The 15573-nt window shown below is 41.7% G+C and overlaps 1 protein-coding gene across 1 annotated transcript in view; it reads right to left on the bottom strand.

The window, feature by feature from the left end:
* The window catches only part of LOC139229006 (unconventional myosin-Va-like), a 193154-nt gene that overhangs the window by 95832 nt on the left and 81749 nt on the right, over nucleotides 1-15573 (bottom strand). The window contains exons 13-16 of the mRNA XM_070860669.1: nucleotides 9771-9896; nucleotides 9072-9155; nucleotides 1934-2071; nucleotides 495-592 (exon numbers count right to left, since the gene is read on the bottom strand). Of these exons, the coding sequence (XP_070716770.1) occupies nucleotides 495-592; nucleotides 1934-2071; nucleotides 9072-9155; nucleotides 9771-9896 (446 nt within the window). The remainder of the gene's footprint in view (nucleotides 1-494; nucleotides 593-1933; nucleotides 2072-9071; nucleotides 9156-9770; nucleotides 9897-15573) is intronic.

Below are 15573 nucleotides of genomic sequence, written 5' to 3'. Positions count from 1 at the left end.
GAAGTAAATAGGGATGAAGTATTTTCACTGGTCATTGAATCAGTAACTAGAGCGCATAACTTTACCAAAACAACAAAGGCAGAGGTCAGGAGAAAGTTATTTTTTAAATGTAGAGCATCATTAGGCTATGGAATGGTCTACCAGGAACAGTGACAGAAGCAGAATCCATTATAGTTCAGTAAAAAGGAAGTGGATAAATATTTGAAAAGGGAAAATTTGAGAAGTTGAGGAAAGGGCCGGGGAATGGGGCTAAAATGGATTCTATGCATTTCCCCTTGAATACTGACGTCTTTGTGCAGTGGCAAGAATTTCAGATAAGATTAATTTGCTATTTTTTTCCTGTTCTTTTTACTGGTAAAATTAAATGTTATGGCATATTTTGCACATTTTTACCTATCTGCAGTTGTTAGTTTTACTTAACACCATTTTAGGAGACACTTACAAGTGTGTCTATACTTACTGGCATTAAGAACAACAGGACCGGATTAACTCACGTGAATGGTTGCTTTGTATCGTTTGGCTTTAGGCAGCGGACATAGTGAGGGGTTGTCGAATTCAAAGCCTCCATTAGTAGATGGAGTGAAGCTCTAAACTACAGAAAATGTTTATCATTTGTTAGCAACTTGAAAACACACTGAAATGCTAGATATTACGCTAACCTTGTCGACACAAACAGCTAGCTCTTAAAAGAATACTCATTTTTCATTTAACAGTTTTCAGTAGATAAGTGAGATGCTATATGCTAGAACAGTAACATGCCACATCAAAGTTTGGAAGTATATTGTTCAATTGCCCCACCCCAGAGGCTCCAATCTTAGCTCTGCGACACCAAGCGTAGATGTGACATCTTCCTATGAAGGAACAGAGCTTGGGGGGGGGGGGGGGGGGGGGGGAGAAAAAGATCCAAATCACCATACATGTTTCCAGCATAGAAGGAGGCTATTCTGCCCATCTGCATCCAAAATCAAGTCACATCCACTGCACTCTCCCCATCTTCAAATATTTATCCACTTAAGTCATGTATGGTCTCTGTTAACTATTCCGTGACAAACATTCTTTGCTACAACAGCCCTGCGTAAAGAAAATCCTCCTACCCACCCTCACCCCCTCTCCAACTAGAGGCAACAATACTTCCCTATTCAGTTCAAAGCCCTTCATACTTTAAAAAAATCTCTCATCTCCTCTTGGCCTTCTCTGATCGAATGGAGAACTCGAGATGGAGATGGATAGCTATAGATTAAAAATATTAGGCATCCTGACCCCAGTGGTATCCCTACCACCATGGCAGGAAGTGGTCAGTCACACAGTAGGCAGTCAGTATCTTTTCTCTGGCTGCTGGCACCCAAATATTTAACTCTGACATGGCAGTCATGTTATATGAGACAATCTTGGAGTGCCAGTAAATGCTCAGTCCATTTGCACTCCATGCTGGATGCTTGGGCTGCATTAGCCCCATTGTGTGCAGTTGCAAATTTGATGCATTTTTCAACAACCACCACTTGCACACAGCCTGCTATGTGCAATGTTTTCATTTTTTGCAATAAAGTTTGGGGGAAGAGAGAGAGTGATAAGACCTTCATACAAGGGAATTGCAATTTTTAGGTCCATGTCTATAATTATACTGCGTGATGCTCAATTTGACCATTAGATTATATATAGCCAATCAGTGGAAATCCAAGTTTAAAAATCTTTGGGAAATTAAAACTTTGCATACCTATGTTTATCATACTGGTGGAAAGCATCACCATTAGTTGTGTTACTATCTATTCTATTTGTGTGACAAAGTCAAACAATCCCCATTGTTAGGGTCATCACATTGTTCTTGAAAAATGCAAACATTAAACTATACTTTATAACCATTCAGTTGTAAAGGCAACTTTGAAAATCCAAGCATATTGTGGTTTGGAAAATAATGCTTTTGTTTTTAGGTTACCTGATAGCCCACGGTTTTCTTGTGCTCACTTGTTGCTGGCAAAGTTTTTCTTAAAGATTTCAAAGTTACATTGGAGATCTGACCTCTTCCTGCAGAAACAGCTTCCTTGCCATGGAAAAGCTCAGTAATCAACTCGGACTTTAAGACAACACAGGTAACAAGATAAAAAGAGATCCCAACATTGAGACATTTTGGGGCAGAATCAATTATTTCATGACAGCACAGACTACACCTTAGATAATTGTGGCCAACCACTTCGTGCACCAGCATTAAAGCAGTTAGTTTGAACCCACATGCTGAATTCCCAAATCTCAACCACAGAGCTGTGGAGAGAGAAACCCCACAGACATCACCAGCCACTCTGTTTGAATCATTTCCTGCCCACTCTCAGTAATGAGATCACTAGTTAAATTACCAATTACATCCAATGTTACTGCAACTGTATTCCTCAAACTTCAGTATGCTCAACTACACTATTCTGCACCATCTGTGGTCCAGCTCCATATAACTACTGTATCATTGTGCGATTTTGATATTCCAACGGATACATTTCCTGCACTGACTTTTCCTCCTAAACATCTACATTCTATCTCTTAGCAACATTATCCAATCAGGCCAGCATCCAAAAATTGCCAAATTATAACCATTAGCCATTTGTCTCTACTACTCTGTCCAGCACCAAATCATGGATGAGCCAGAACTTTCTCCAGCTCTATATTGGCAATATCATAGTATTCACCTCCCATCAATTTGCACCTTAGCCTGATTCCACTCCCCTTCACAAGCAGAAACCAATGAAGCAAAAACTGTCTCCTCTGACCTAAAATCAGGCTTCAAACCTGAACCATCAGCAAGACTGCCTAATTCTACCTCCACAATATTGCTAGTCTCTGCTTATACCTTACCCACAGACCCACATCTCAATTTTAGACATCTCCAGTGCTCTCCTTGCCAGTCTCCCATGCTCCACCCTGCACAAACTCCAAAATCATCCAGAACTCCCTGAAACCATCTTATCCCATATGAAACCCAGCTTCCCCATTTCCAATCTGCTGGGACCTCCCCAGAATCCAGGGAATTTTGATAAATTACAACCAGTGCATGGATAGGCTTCACAATCTCATGTCCCAAGGCATAACTTTTAAAATCCTCATCCACAAATCCCATGACTTGGCTCCACCCCATTTCTGCAAACCCTTGCAGCCCTGTGCCCCAGTCTACATCCTCCCATCGCTCTAGTATGGGCAACACAAACTTCAGCCATCATGCCTTTGTACTCAAATTCTCCCGAAACCCTCTGCTTTGCCACCATCCTCAAAAGCCTTCCGTAAACCTTCTTAAACCGCAACTTTGGTCATCTCCCCTCAGTTGTGTCCTCCCTCCTCCGCTCCTTTTTTCTGTCCCATCCCCCCATCTTGTAAATCATCTGGGGAATGTTTTGGTGCATTAAAAATGTAAACTATCGTTGCTGTTACACCCTTGTAGTTGGCTGACAGCCATCCGCACCTGTATAGTCCCACCCAGGCCGACTCCTGACGAAGAGGCACAAGGCATGGCAAAACAAACTAAAATGAAGTGTTTATAAAGAAGCAAAAAATGTTTTGATCCATTTGATGGAAAAAAAACTCAAAGGGCAAGAGAATAGCTCCAATGTGCTGTGTGGTCATTTTGAAAAAGATGTGTTTTTAGGATATGGAGATGTTGGCAAGTCAGTATTTTTTTCTCTTCCTAGTTATCCTAAAGGCATCAAGAGTCAACCACACTAAGACTAGAGTCACAGGCAGTGTTGGGTAAAGTGGACTGGGAAAGTAGATTAAAATGCAGGATGGTTGATGAACAGTGGTGTACATTTAAAGAGATGTTTATCAACTCTCAAGAAAAATATATTCCAGTGAGGAGGAAAGGGTGTAAGAGAAAAAAATAGCCATCCGTGGCTAACTAAAGGACAGTATCCAATTAAAAACAAGGGCATACAAGTGGCCAAAACTACTGGGAGGACAGAAGACTAGAAAGCTTTTAAAAGCCAGCAAAGAACTAAAAAAATGATTAAGAAAGGGGAGAGAGACTAATTAAACTAGCACAAAATATAAATAGATAGTAAGAGTTTCTATCGATATATAAAAAGGAAAAGGGTGGCTAAAGTAAATGTTGGTTCCTTAGAGGACGTGACCAGGGAATTAGTAATGAGGAACATGGAGATGGCAGAAACTCTGAACAAATATTTTGTATCAGTCTTTATGGTAGAGGACACTGACAATATTCCAACAGTGGATAGTCTAGGGGCTATAAGGGGGGGAGGAACTTAACACAATCACAATGGAGGTGGTACTCAATAAGATAATGGGACTTGTTATGTATGCAACCCTATGTAACCAGCATTCTACCGCCACCAGAGGGCGTATCTGTTGGAGTCCAAAGGAATCCCAGCATCCCTTGGGAGCACTGTATATAAGCAGGCCTCCCATGCCGTACAAACATTCTGGAGTTAGAATAAAGCGACTAAGGTCACACTTACTCACGTGTACAGTACACACTCACATTAGTTTATTCTGGACTAAAAGCAGATAAATCCCCTGGACCGGATGGCTTGCATCCTAGGGTCTTGAGAAGTAGCAGCAGGGATTGTGGATGCATTGGTTGTAATTTACCAAAATCCCCTGGATTCTGGGGTAGTCCCAGCAGATTGAAAAAATGCAAATGTAACTCCTATTTAAAAAAAGGAGGCAGACAAAAAGCAAGAAATTTAGACCAGTTAGCCTAACATCTGTGGTTGGGAAAATGTTGGAATACATTATTAAAGCAGTAGCAGAACATTTGGATAAGCAAAATTCAGGCAGGCAGAGTCAGCATGGATTTATGAAGGGGAAGTCATGTTTGACAAATTTGCTAGAATTCTTTGATGTAACGAACAGAGTGGATAAAGGGGAACCAGTCGATGTGGTGCAATTGGACTTCCAGAAGGCATTTGACAAGGTGCCACATTAGAGGTTACTGCACAAGATAAAAAAGTTCACGCGGTTCAGGGTAATATATTAGTTAGCCAATCCTCTATCCATGCTAACAGAAAACAGAGAGTCAGGATAACTGGTTCATTCTCTGGTTGGCAACCAGTAACTAGTGGGGTGCCACAGGGATCAGTGCTGGGACCCCAACTATTTACAATCGATATTAACGGCTTGGAAGAAGGGGCTGAGTGTAACATAGCCAAGTTTGCTGATGATACAAAGATAGGAGGAAAAGCAATGTGTGACTAGTACAAAAAAATCTGCAAAAGGACAGACAGGCTAAATGAGTGGGCAAAAATTTGGCAGATGGAATATAATGTTGGAAAGTATGAGGTCATGCACTTTGGCAGAAAAAAAAAATCAAAGAGCAAGTTATTATTTAAATGGAGAAAGATTGCAAAGTGCCGCAGTACAGCGGGACCTGGGAGTATTTGTGCATGAAACACAAAAGGATAGTATGCAGTAAGTGATCAGGAAGGCCAATGGAATCTTACAGCCTTTATTGCAAAGGGTATAAAGGCAAGGAAGTATTGCTAAAGCTATATAAGGTATTGGTGAGGCCACATCAAGAATACTGCGTGCAGTTTTGGTTTCCATATTTACGAAAGGATATACTTGCTTTGGAGGCAATTCAGAGAAGTTTCACTAGGTTGATTCTGGGGATGAGGGAGTTGATTTATGAGGAAAGGTTGAGTAGGCTGGGCTTCTACTCACTGGAATTCAGAAGAATGAGAGGTGATCTTATTGAAACATATAAGATTATGAGGGGGCTTGACAAGGTGGATGCAGGGAGGATGTTTCCACTGATGGGGGAGACTAGAATTAGAGGGCATGATCTTAGAATAAGGGGCCACCCATTTAAAACAAAAATGAGGAGAAATTTCTTCTCGGAGGGTTGTAAATCTGTGGAATTTGCTGCCTCAGAGCTGTGGAAGCTGGGACTTTTGAATAAATTTAAGACAGAAATAGACAGTTTCTTAAACAATGAGGGGTTATGGGGAGCAGGCGGGGAAGTGGAGCTGAGTCCATGATCAGATCAGCCATGATCTTATTAAATGGCAGAGCAGGCTCGAGGGGCCGACTGGCCTACTCCTGCTCCTATTGCTTATGTACTTATGTTAAAGCATTTAGGGGTGGCCGATCCCTTTACAATTATTACTATATGCAACACAATTTAATTCCTCAATTTAAATCCATCCATACTGAAAATCATCGTGAAACATTCAGGTTCTTGGCAGTTGTGAAATAACAAAAATGTGCAGTTAAAGCAAGCTCAAGTCTACTTCAGACTCAATTACACAATTTAACACCTGGTGTTTGAGTGTATGGTTATAAAGTCAAAGTTAAAACTGGCCTTCACCCTAGTGGAAGTTAGGAATACAGCAATCCAAATTTTATTTTGTCATTTGTAAGTAGCATGTATACCGAGCCATGTGAAACTGATTGCCACATTGAGAACATTCTGAAATAGGTAATTTCTTAAAGCTGTGGAGACACAGAATTGGGCTAAGTCTCCCATGTTGCGAAAAGCAAGTCTACTGTCTGTAGTTTTAATGTAAATTAATTCATTGAAATGATGAGAGGAATCCAATCTGCAGATGGCAAAATGAAATTGATTAGATTTCACAGAACCTGTAGAGTGTTGTAATTGGGAAGGGCTGCGTTAATACAGGAATGAAGCACATCCAGTTTAGTTGAAGTGGTCTGGAAACTGAACCTAGTCTGGTATTAAACTCAACTAGCTAAATATATCCAGTTAGTGGGGCTAAAAGTTAAGTGAAAAAAGTGATCATGCATAGAGCATGCAAAAATGTTAAAATTACCTTCTGAACATTACATCAGGAATTCCATGAGGAGAACAAGGAGGAAATCTTTAAATAAGTTGTGTCCACAGCTATTGATCTAGCCAACTATTAAATATGCATTTAAAGTCTCACACAGACACAAAACTTGAAAACACTTTACAATATTTTTTCTGCAGAACAGAAAATGATCACTGGGAATGTTTACTGTCAAATTTGACAGAAGGAATTGGGTAACCAAGGTAACCACACCTGCTGCAACACTCACTCAAGCTGTGGAAACAGTGCTTAAGACAGAGTTTAGTTTTGAACTAGTGTTTGATGGATCAGCGGAACTCACTCACCAAAGGTCATTAGGAGTTAACCAGTAAATAATGAGAGTTGGAGACACCCACATCATAAAAAGGGAGGATGCATTTCTGGAATGCACATTTACAAGTAGGTTGTCATCCCATAGTTAGGAGAGGAAGAGTGCGTCAGATTAAAAACATTACAGCTGTAGAAAGAAAACTTTTTACTGATGGAACGCAGACGTAATTTGTCTGGGTCAAGGGAAAAAAAGGTAGTACATTATAGACCACCACATATGGAATCAATGAAGCTGGGTGAATAAGGAACAGTAAACATGGATTTGGAAAGAACAAGTCACATTTGATCAATTGAATTGAACCTTGATAAATGGATACTTTTCAGATTGGCAGGATCAGAGTAGCAGCGAAACCCAGAATCTCTGCTGGGACTTTTTGAATTTTCCATTTATATTAAAAATTTCAGAAAAATATCTAGGTATGCTGCAATTACCAAACTATGGGCTTGACAAGCAGAGACAGAACACAAGAGGATAAAGAGGCGGCAGATAGAAGGCAAATGCAGTTCCATGGAAAGTAATCTGAATTTGTATATTTTTGAAGATTCTGATCAGAGGAAGTATATCTAAATAATCATTGAAGTGGGGGCACAAAGATTTAGGATTACAGATATAGATCTTTAAAAAAGATGGAAATGCAAGTCCAAAAAAAACTATGAAAAAGCAAATGGGATTATAGGTTTTATGATAGGTCATTGAATACAAAAACAAATAAGCAATATTGAACTTGTACAATACTTTGGGGTATTAATTTGTGCAACTTTAGACACATTGGGGCCAAGTTTTGGCCCGAGTTGCTCCTGTTTTTTTGAGCAACTGGTTTAGAATGGAATCTCTTAGAAATTGCATTTAGTTTGCTCCAATTCTAGTCAGTTAGAACAGTTTCAGTTTGGAACAGATTTCTTTTCCAAAGGAGAGTGTCCAGCCACTTACACCCATTTTGAAAGTTTAGGCAGTGAAAACTTACTCCAAACTAACTTAGAATGGAGTAAGTGTAGATTTTTGTACGCTCAGACAGTTTTGGGCGCCTGGAGCTACTGCACATGCGCACCCACTGTAGCGCGCCTGTGCAGAGGTCCTGGCACGGTTTCCAGCGCAGGGACCTGGCTCCGCCCCCCACAGCTCGTGCTGCGCCACGCCCAGCTCCAAAGGACCTGCATGGAGCCGGAGAATCAGTAAGTATTTTTTAGGCGCACTTTCTGGCGCGAAAAACGGGCGTCCAGGTCGAGGCTGTGCCGTTCTAGGTGCAGCCCGAAACTTGGGCCCATTATGATTGTGGATATAGTGAAAACAGACTAGAATGATACCACCAGGACTGGGAAGTTATAGTTCTGAAGAAAGGTTTTGAAAACTACCCCTATCCCCACTGAAACAAAGGAGAGGATGTAATGGGGGTTTCAAAATTATGTAAGGTTTGATTAGCAAGATTTTTTTCTTAAAGCCAATGAAAACAATCAGTAAAAGGACCAGAGTTTAGGATCATCACAACAAACATTTTAACAGAGGATTATCAGAACATGCAAGTGACTATTGAAAAAGAAACCTCAGTTAACAGAAAATTGTGTATTTGAAAGGGTGTAGGAGGATGAGAAAAGGACCATGAAATGGGATAATAGATCATTTTAGCTGAAGATCTAGTATATACACATGGACCAATTGACCTCCTGTAATTTGTATGATTTCATGCCAAACAAAAAAATATACAGAAGCTTCATTAAAAAAGTAATCATTCTAGAACCAATATCTAACACTTTTGCATCCAAAATGGTTGACATCAGAGACCATTGTATTTTTTTGCAATTGCTTGAGTATTTTAAAGTTCCAAATGACAGACAATCTTTGAAATTTTCAAAATGTATTACAATAATTAGAATATTCCACCCCACCCCCTTGATGAACTCGACCGTACCTAATCAGGACAATGCATGCTTCTCTAAACCAGGTCGTTATGCAAGAGAACTTACCTTGCTTGCTTTCAGAATGTTAATTGGTTCTTCATAAACTGTGTCTCTATTTTTTTCTAAAAATCCTTCACATTGATACAGCACCTGAAGACAATACATAAGCTTCTTTATAGATACGACATTGAATAAACCTTTTTTACCCAGTCACTTCCTGGATTTTATGGCTCTTGATTTATAGCCGAGATCATATTTACACTGATGAAAAAACGAAAGCTCTTCTCAGTCTGGGGAACATTTGTTTTTTCATCAAGGTGAAGGATGTCAAACCAAGCAAATGGAAAAGTATTCCACTTTTAATATCTAGTGTCAACATGAAGCATTCCCAAATTTGGTACAACAACCAGATGCAGGAAACATGCTCACATCAGTGCAACACTCCTACTGAAACAGTGTTGTGTCTCAAACTGAATTTAATGTAAAAATTATCACTGTTTTTGCTGAACTAAAGTTTACACCATAAGACTAAAGTTGACACTGTCTAAACTTAAGTGTTATAGCCACACACTAAATTCAAAATGTATGCTTCTTTAAGTTGAGACTGGAACTTCACAACATCCATTGTGTCCTTCCAAGTTGATTTCATCTCCCAAGCCCTGGAAACATTATTTTCTGCATTTTAATCCAATTGATTGTGACAAGAAATTAATTGAATTCAATAATAGGCTTGGTTATAGAAGTTGAAACAAAAGCACCACCTACATCATCAGCAAAATGTAAAATAATAAAAGCAGAATTTGACATCCTGGGTTTCCGAAAGTGATAACTTGCATGCTCGTGTCGGTCATATAGCTTTTGAGCCCACTTCTCATCAGTTCCATTTAGTATCTAAAATTTAAAAAAAGTTAAGCCTATTTAGACCAATACAATTAACATATTGGACAAGCATCAGCAACTACAGGGATTAAAATGTGTTACTAAGCCAACTATACATGAAGGATTACAATTTTTGATCACCTTGGTTTGCCAATTTAGTTGAGACAATCAGGGTTATAGCTTCAGCAGACAGTTTTTATGAATCCTGACATCCTCTCAACGCCTGTGTGTTTATAATCAACAGTAAATAATAAACTAGTTCCCTCAGTCTTCAAGGATGTCTCGGAGCGGGTGCAGGACATTCTGAAAAGGGGTGGTGAACAGCCAGTTGTCGTGGTGCACATTGGTACCAACGATATAGGTTAAAAAAAAGGGATGAGGTCCTACGAGACGAATTTAAGGAGCTAGGAGCTAAATTAAAACGTAGGACCTCAAAAGTAGTAATCCCGGGATTGCTACTAGTGCCACGTGCTAGTCAGAGTAGGAATCGCAGGATAGCTCAGATGAATACGTGGCTTGAGCAGTGGTGCAGCCGGGAGGGATTCAAATTCCTGGGGCATTGGAACCAGTTCTGGGGGAGGTGGGACCAGTAAAAACTGGACAGTCTGCACCTGGGCAGGACCGGAACCAATGTCTTAAGGGGAGTGTTTGCTAGTGCTGTTGGGGAGGAGTTAAACTAATATGGCAGGGGGATGGGAACCAATGCAGGGAGATGGAGGGAAACAAAATGGAGACAGAAGCAAAAGACAGAAAGGAGATGAGTAAAAGTGGAGGGCAGAGAAACCCAAGGCAAAAAACAAAAAGGGCCACTGTACAGCAAAATTCTAAAAGGGTCAAAGTGTAATAAAAAGGCAAGCATGAAAGCTCGGTGCCTCAATGCGAGGAGTATTCGGAACCCAGGAGAGGGCTCTGAGCTAGTTAGAGTGGGTGAGAGCTCAGATGAACAGGACCCCACGAAAGAATGCAAAAGGCAGGAGGCAACAGAGCAGAGTAGCACTGGGGTAAGTGTAAACCACAAGGTGATAGGAAGGGACAATATCGATGAATATAAAGGGGCTGCAGGAGGGGTCAAAACTAAGAATCTTGGTTTAAAAACTATTAAAACACTACTTAAATGCACGCAGCATTCGAAATAAAGTAAATGAGTTGACGGCACAAATCATGACAAATGGGTATGATTTGGTGGCCATTACAGAAACGTGGTTGCAAGGGGGCCAAGACTGGGAATTAAACATACAGGGGTATCTGACAATTCGGAAAGATAGACGAGAAGGGAAAGGAGGTGGGGTAGCTCTGTTAATAAAGGATGATATCAGGGCAGTTGAGAGATGATATTGGCTCTAATGAACAAAATTATTGTGGGTGGAGATGAGAGATAGTAAGGGGAAAAAAATCACTGGTGGGCATAGTTTATAGGCCCCCAAATAATAACTTCATGGTGGGGCGGACAATAATCAAGGGAATAATGGAGGCATGTGAAAAAGGAACGGCAGTAATCATGGGGGATTTTAACCTACATATCGATTGGTCAAATCAAATCGCACAGGGTAGCCTTGAAGAGCAATTCATAGAATGCATACGAGATTGTTTCTTAGAACAGTATGTTGCAGAACCTACAAGGGAGCAAGCTATCTTAGATCTGGTCCTATGTAATAAGACGGGAAAAATAAACGATCTACTAGTAAAAGATCCTCTCGGAATGAGTGATCACAGTGTGGTTGAATTTGTAAAACAGATTGAGGGTGAGGAAGTAGTGTCTCAAACGAGCATTTAATCCCCTCGTCTAAATCATTAATGTACAGTGTAAACAGCTGGGGCCACAGCACAGAACCTTGCGGTACCCCACTAGTCACTGCCTGCCATTCTGAAAAGTACCCATTTACTCCTACTCTTTGCTTCCTGTCTGACAACCAGTTCTCAATCCATGTCAGTACACTACCCCCAATCCCATGTGCTCTAACATTGCACATCAATCTCTTGTGTGGGACCTTGTCGAACGCCTTCTGAAAGTCCAAATATACCACATCAACTGGTTCTCCCTTATCCACTCTACTGGAAACATCCTCAAAAAATTCCAGAAGATTTGTCAAGCATGATTTCCCTTTCACAAATCCATGCTGACTTGGACCTATCATGTCACCTCTTTCCAAATGCACTGCTATGACATCCTTAATAATTGATTCCATCATTTTACCCACTACCGATGTCAGGCTGACCGGTCTATAATTCCCTGTTTTCTCTCTCCCTCCTTTTTTAAAAAGTGGGGTTACATTGGCTACCCTCCACGCCATAGGAACTGATCCAGAGTCAATGGAATGTTGGAAAATGACTGTCAACGCATCCACTATTTCCAAGGCCACCTCCTTAAGTACTCTGGGATGCAGTCCATCAGGCCCTGGGGATTTATCGGCCTTCAATCCCATCAATTTCCCGGCTAATAAGGATTTCCCTCAGTTCCTCCTCCTTACTAGACCCCCCGACCCCTTTTATAACCGGAAGGTTGTTCGTGTCCTCCTTCGCGAATACCGAACCAAAGTACTTGTTCAATTGATCCGCCATTTCTTTGTTCCCCGTTATGACTTCCCCTGATTCTGACTGCAGGGGACCTACGTTTGTCTTTACTAACCTTTTTCTCTTTACATATCTATAGAAACTTTTGCAATCCGTCTTAATGTTCCCTGCAAGCTTCTTCTCATACTCCATTTTCCCTGCCCTAATCAAACCCTTTGTCCTCCTCTGCTGAGTTCTAAATTTCTCCCAGTCCCCAGGTTCGCTGCTATTTCTGGCCAATTTGTATGCCACTTCCTTGGCTTTAATACTATCCCTGATTTCCCTTGATAGCCACGGTTGAGCCACCTTCCCTTTTTTATTTTTATGCCAGACAGGAATGTACAATTGTTGTAGTTCATCCATGCGGTCTCTAAATGTCTGCCATTGCCCATCCACAGTCAACCCCTTAAGTATCATTCGCCAATCCATCCCAGCCAATTCACGCCTCATACCTTCAAAGTTAGCCTTCTTTAAGTTCTGGACCATGGTCTCTGAATTAACTGTTTCATTCTCCATCCCAATGCAGAATTCCACCATATTATGGTCACTCTTCCCGAAGGGGCCTCGCACAACGAGATTGTTAATTAATCCTCTCTCATTACATAACACCCAGTCTAAGATGGCCTCCCCCCTAGTTGGTTCCTCGACATATTGGTCTAAAAAACCATCCCTTATGCACTCCAGAAAATCCTCCTCCACCGTATTGCTTCCAGTTTGGTTAGCCCAATCTATGTGCATATTAAAGTCACCCATTATAACTGCTGCACCTTTATTGCACGCACCCCTAATTTCATGTTTGATGCCCTCCCCAACATCACTACTACTGTTTGGAGGTCTGTACACAACTCCCACTAACGTTTTTTGCCCTTTGGTGTTCTGCAGCTCTACCCATATAGATTCCACATCATCCAAGCTAATGTCCTTCCTAACTATTGCATTAATCTCCTCCTTAACCAGCAATGCTACCCCACCTCCTTTTCCTTTTATTCTATCCTTCCTGAATGTTGAATACCCCTGGATGTTGAGTTCCCAGCCCTGATCATCCTGCAGCCACGTCTCCGTAATCCCAATCACATCATATTTGTTAACATCTATTTGCACAGTTAATTCATCCACTTTATTGCGGATACTCCTTGCATTAAGACACAAAGCCTTTAGGCTTGTTTTTTTAACACCCTCTGTCCTTTTAGAATTTTGCTGTACAATGGCCCTTTTTGTTCTTTGCCTTGGGTTTCTCTGCCCTCCACTTTTCCTCATCTCCTTTCTGTCTTTTGTTTTTGCCTCCTTTTTGTTTCCCTCTATCTCCCTGGTGTATTTAGATTTCCAAAAGGCATTCGATAAGGTGCCACACAAAAGATTACTGCAGAAGATAAAGGCATGCGGAGTCAGAGGAAATGTATTAGCATGGATCCAGAATTGGCTGGCTAACAGAAAGCAGAGAGTCGGGATAAATGGATCCTTTTCGGGTTGGAAATCGGTGGTTAGTGATGTGCTACAGGGATTGGTGCTGGAACCACAACTGTTTACAATATACATAGATGACCTGGAAGAGGGGACAGAGTGTAGTGTAACAAAATTTGCAGATGACACAAAGATTAGTGGGAAAGCGGGTTGTGTAGAGGACACGAGAGGCTGCAAAGAGATTTAGATAGGTTAAGCGAATGGGCTAAGGTTTGGCAGATGGAATACAATGTCGGAAAATGTGAGGTCATCCACCTTGGAAAAAAACAACAGTAAAAGGGATTATTATTTGAATGGGGAGAAATTACAACATGCTGCAGTGCAGAGGGACCTGGAGGGTCTTTGTGCATGAATCCCAAAAAGTTAGTTTGCAGGTGCAGCAGGTAATCAGGAAGGCGAATGGAATGTTGGCCTTCATTGCGAGAGGGATGGAGTACAAAAGCAGGGAAGTCCTGCTGCAACTGTACAGGGTACTGGTGAGGCTGCACCTGGAGTACTGCGTGTAATTTCGGTCACCTTACTTAAGGAAGGATATACTAGCTTTGGAGGGGGTACAGAGACGATTCACTAGGCTGATTCCGGAGATGAGGGGGGGTTACCTTATGATAGATTGAGTAGACTGGGTCTTTACTCATTGGAGTTCAGAAGGATGAGGGGTGATCTTACAGAAACATTTAAAATAATGAAAGGGATAGACAAGATAGAGGTGGAGAGGTTGTTTCCACTGGTTGGGGAGACTAGAACTAGGGGGCACAGCCTCAAAATACGGGGCAGCCAATTTAAAACCGAGTTGAGAAGGAATTTCTTCTCCCAGAGGGTTGTGAATCTGTGGAATTCTCTGCCCAAGGAAGCAGTTGAGGCTAGCCCATTGAATGTATTCAAATCACAGATAGATAGATTTTTAACCAATAAGGGAATTAAGGGTTACGGGGAGTGGGCGGGTAAGTAGAGCTGAGTCTACGGCCAGATCAGCCATGATCTTATTGAATGGCGGAGTAGGCTCGAGGGGCTAGATGGCCTACTCCTGTTCCTAATTCTTATGTTCTTCTTATGTTCACTCGTACTTTTAAATAAAGCAGCTTTATTCCAATTCCCTGGACCACGCTCACAGGACAGCAGCATGCACAATTCCCATTTCTATCTTCAACTTTTGACAATGTTTAGAAACTTGATTCTTCAAAAGTAAACCATAAATGGCTTTTCATCAGTTGTAGATTTTTTTTGGTACAATCCATATAATGGAAATAATCACAGATTAACAACTACCGTATATACTCGCGTATCATGCGACTTTTGAAGACCTAAATTGTAACCTAAATTTGGGGGGGGTCGCATGATACGCAAGATACAAAATTTGCGGGTGTGAAGTGCTGGCCAAGATTAGGCTGTTAAGCAGACCGTATCCACGCTGAATCTCGGCAGGTATCGCCTGGGCTGGATTGCAGCCTCTATTGTCGCTTGTACTGTATCGGGGGGGGGGATGAGAGAGAGTCGCGGAGGTCGGGGGGGGGGGGGGGGGAAAGAGAGAGTCGCGGAGGTCGGGGGGGGGGGGGGGGGGGCGGAGGAAAGAGACCGGACCGGATCCGACCTGACCCCCGCTCTCCCTACCCCGGCGACCCGACCTCCGCTCCCCCAACTCCCCCCCCACCCGGCAACCCGACCTCCGCTTCCCCCCGGT

This window comes from Pristiophorus japonicus, chromosome 18 (assembly GCF_044704955.1).
Source record: "Pristiophorus japonicus isolate sPriJap1 chromosome 18, sPriJap1.hap1, whole genome shotgun sequence".
Taxonomy (NCBI): domain Eukaryota; kingdom Metazoa; phylum Chordata; class Chondrichthyes; family Pristiophoridae; genus Pristiophorus; species Pristiophorus japonicus.
This window is presented reverse-complemented; position numbering and strand designations above follow the sequence as displayed.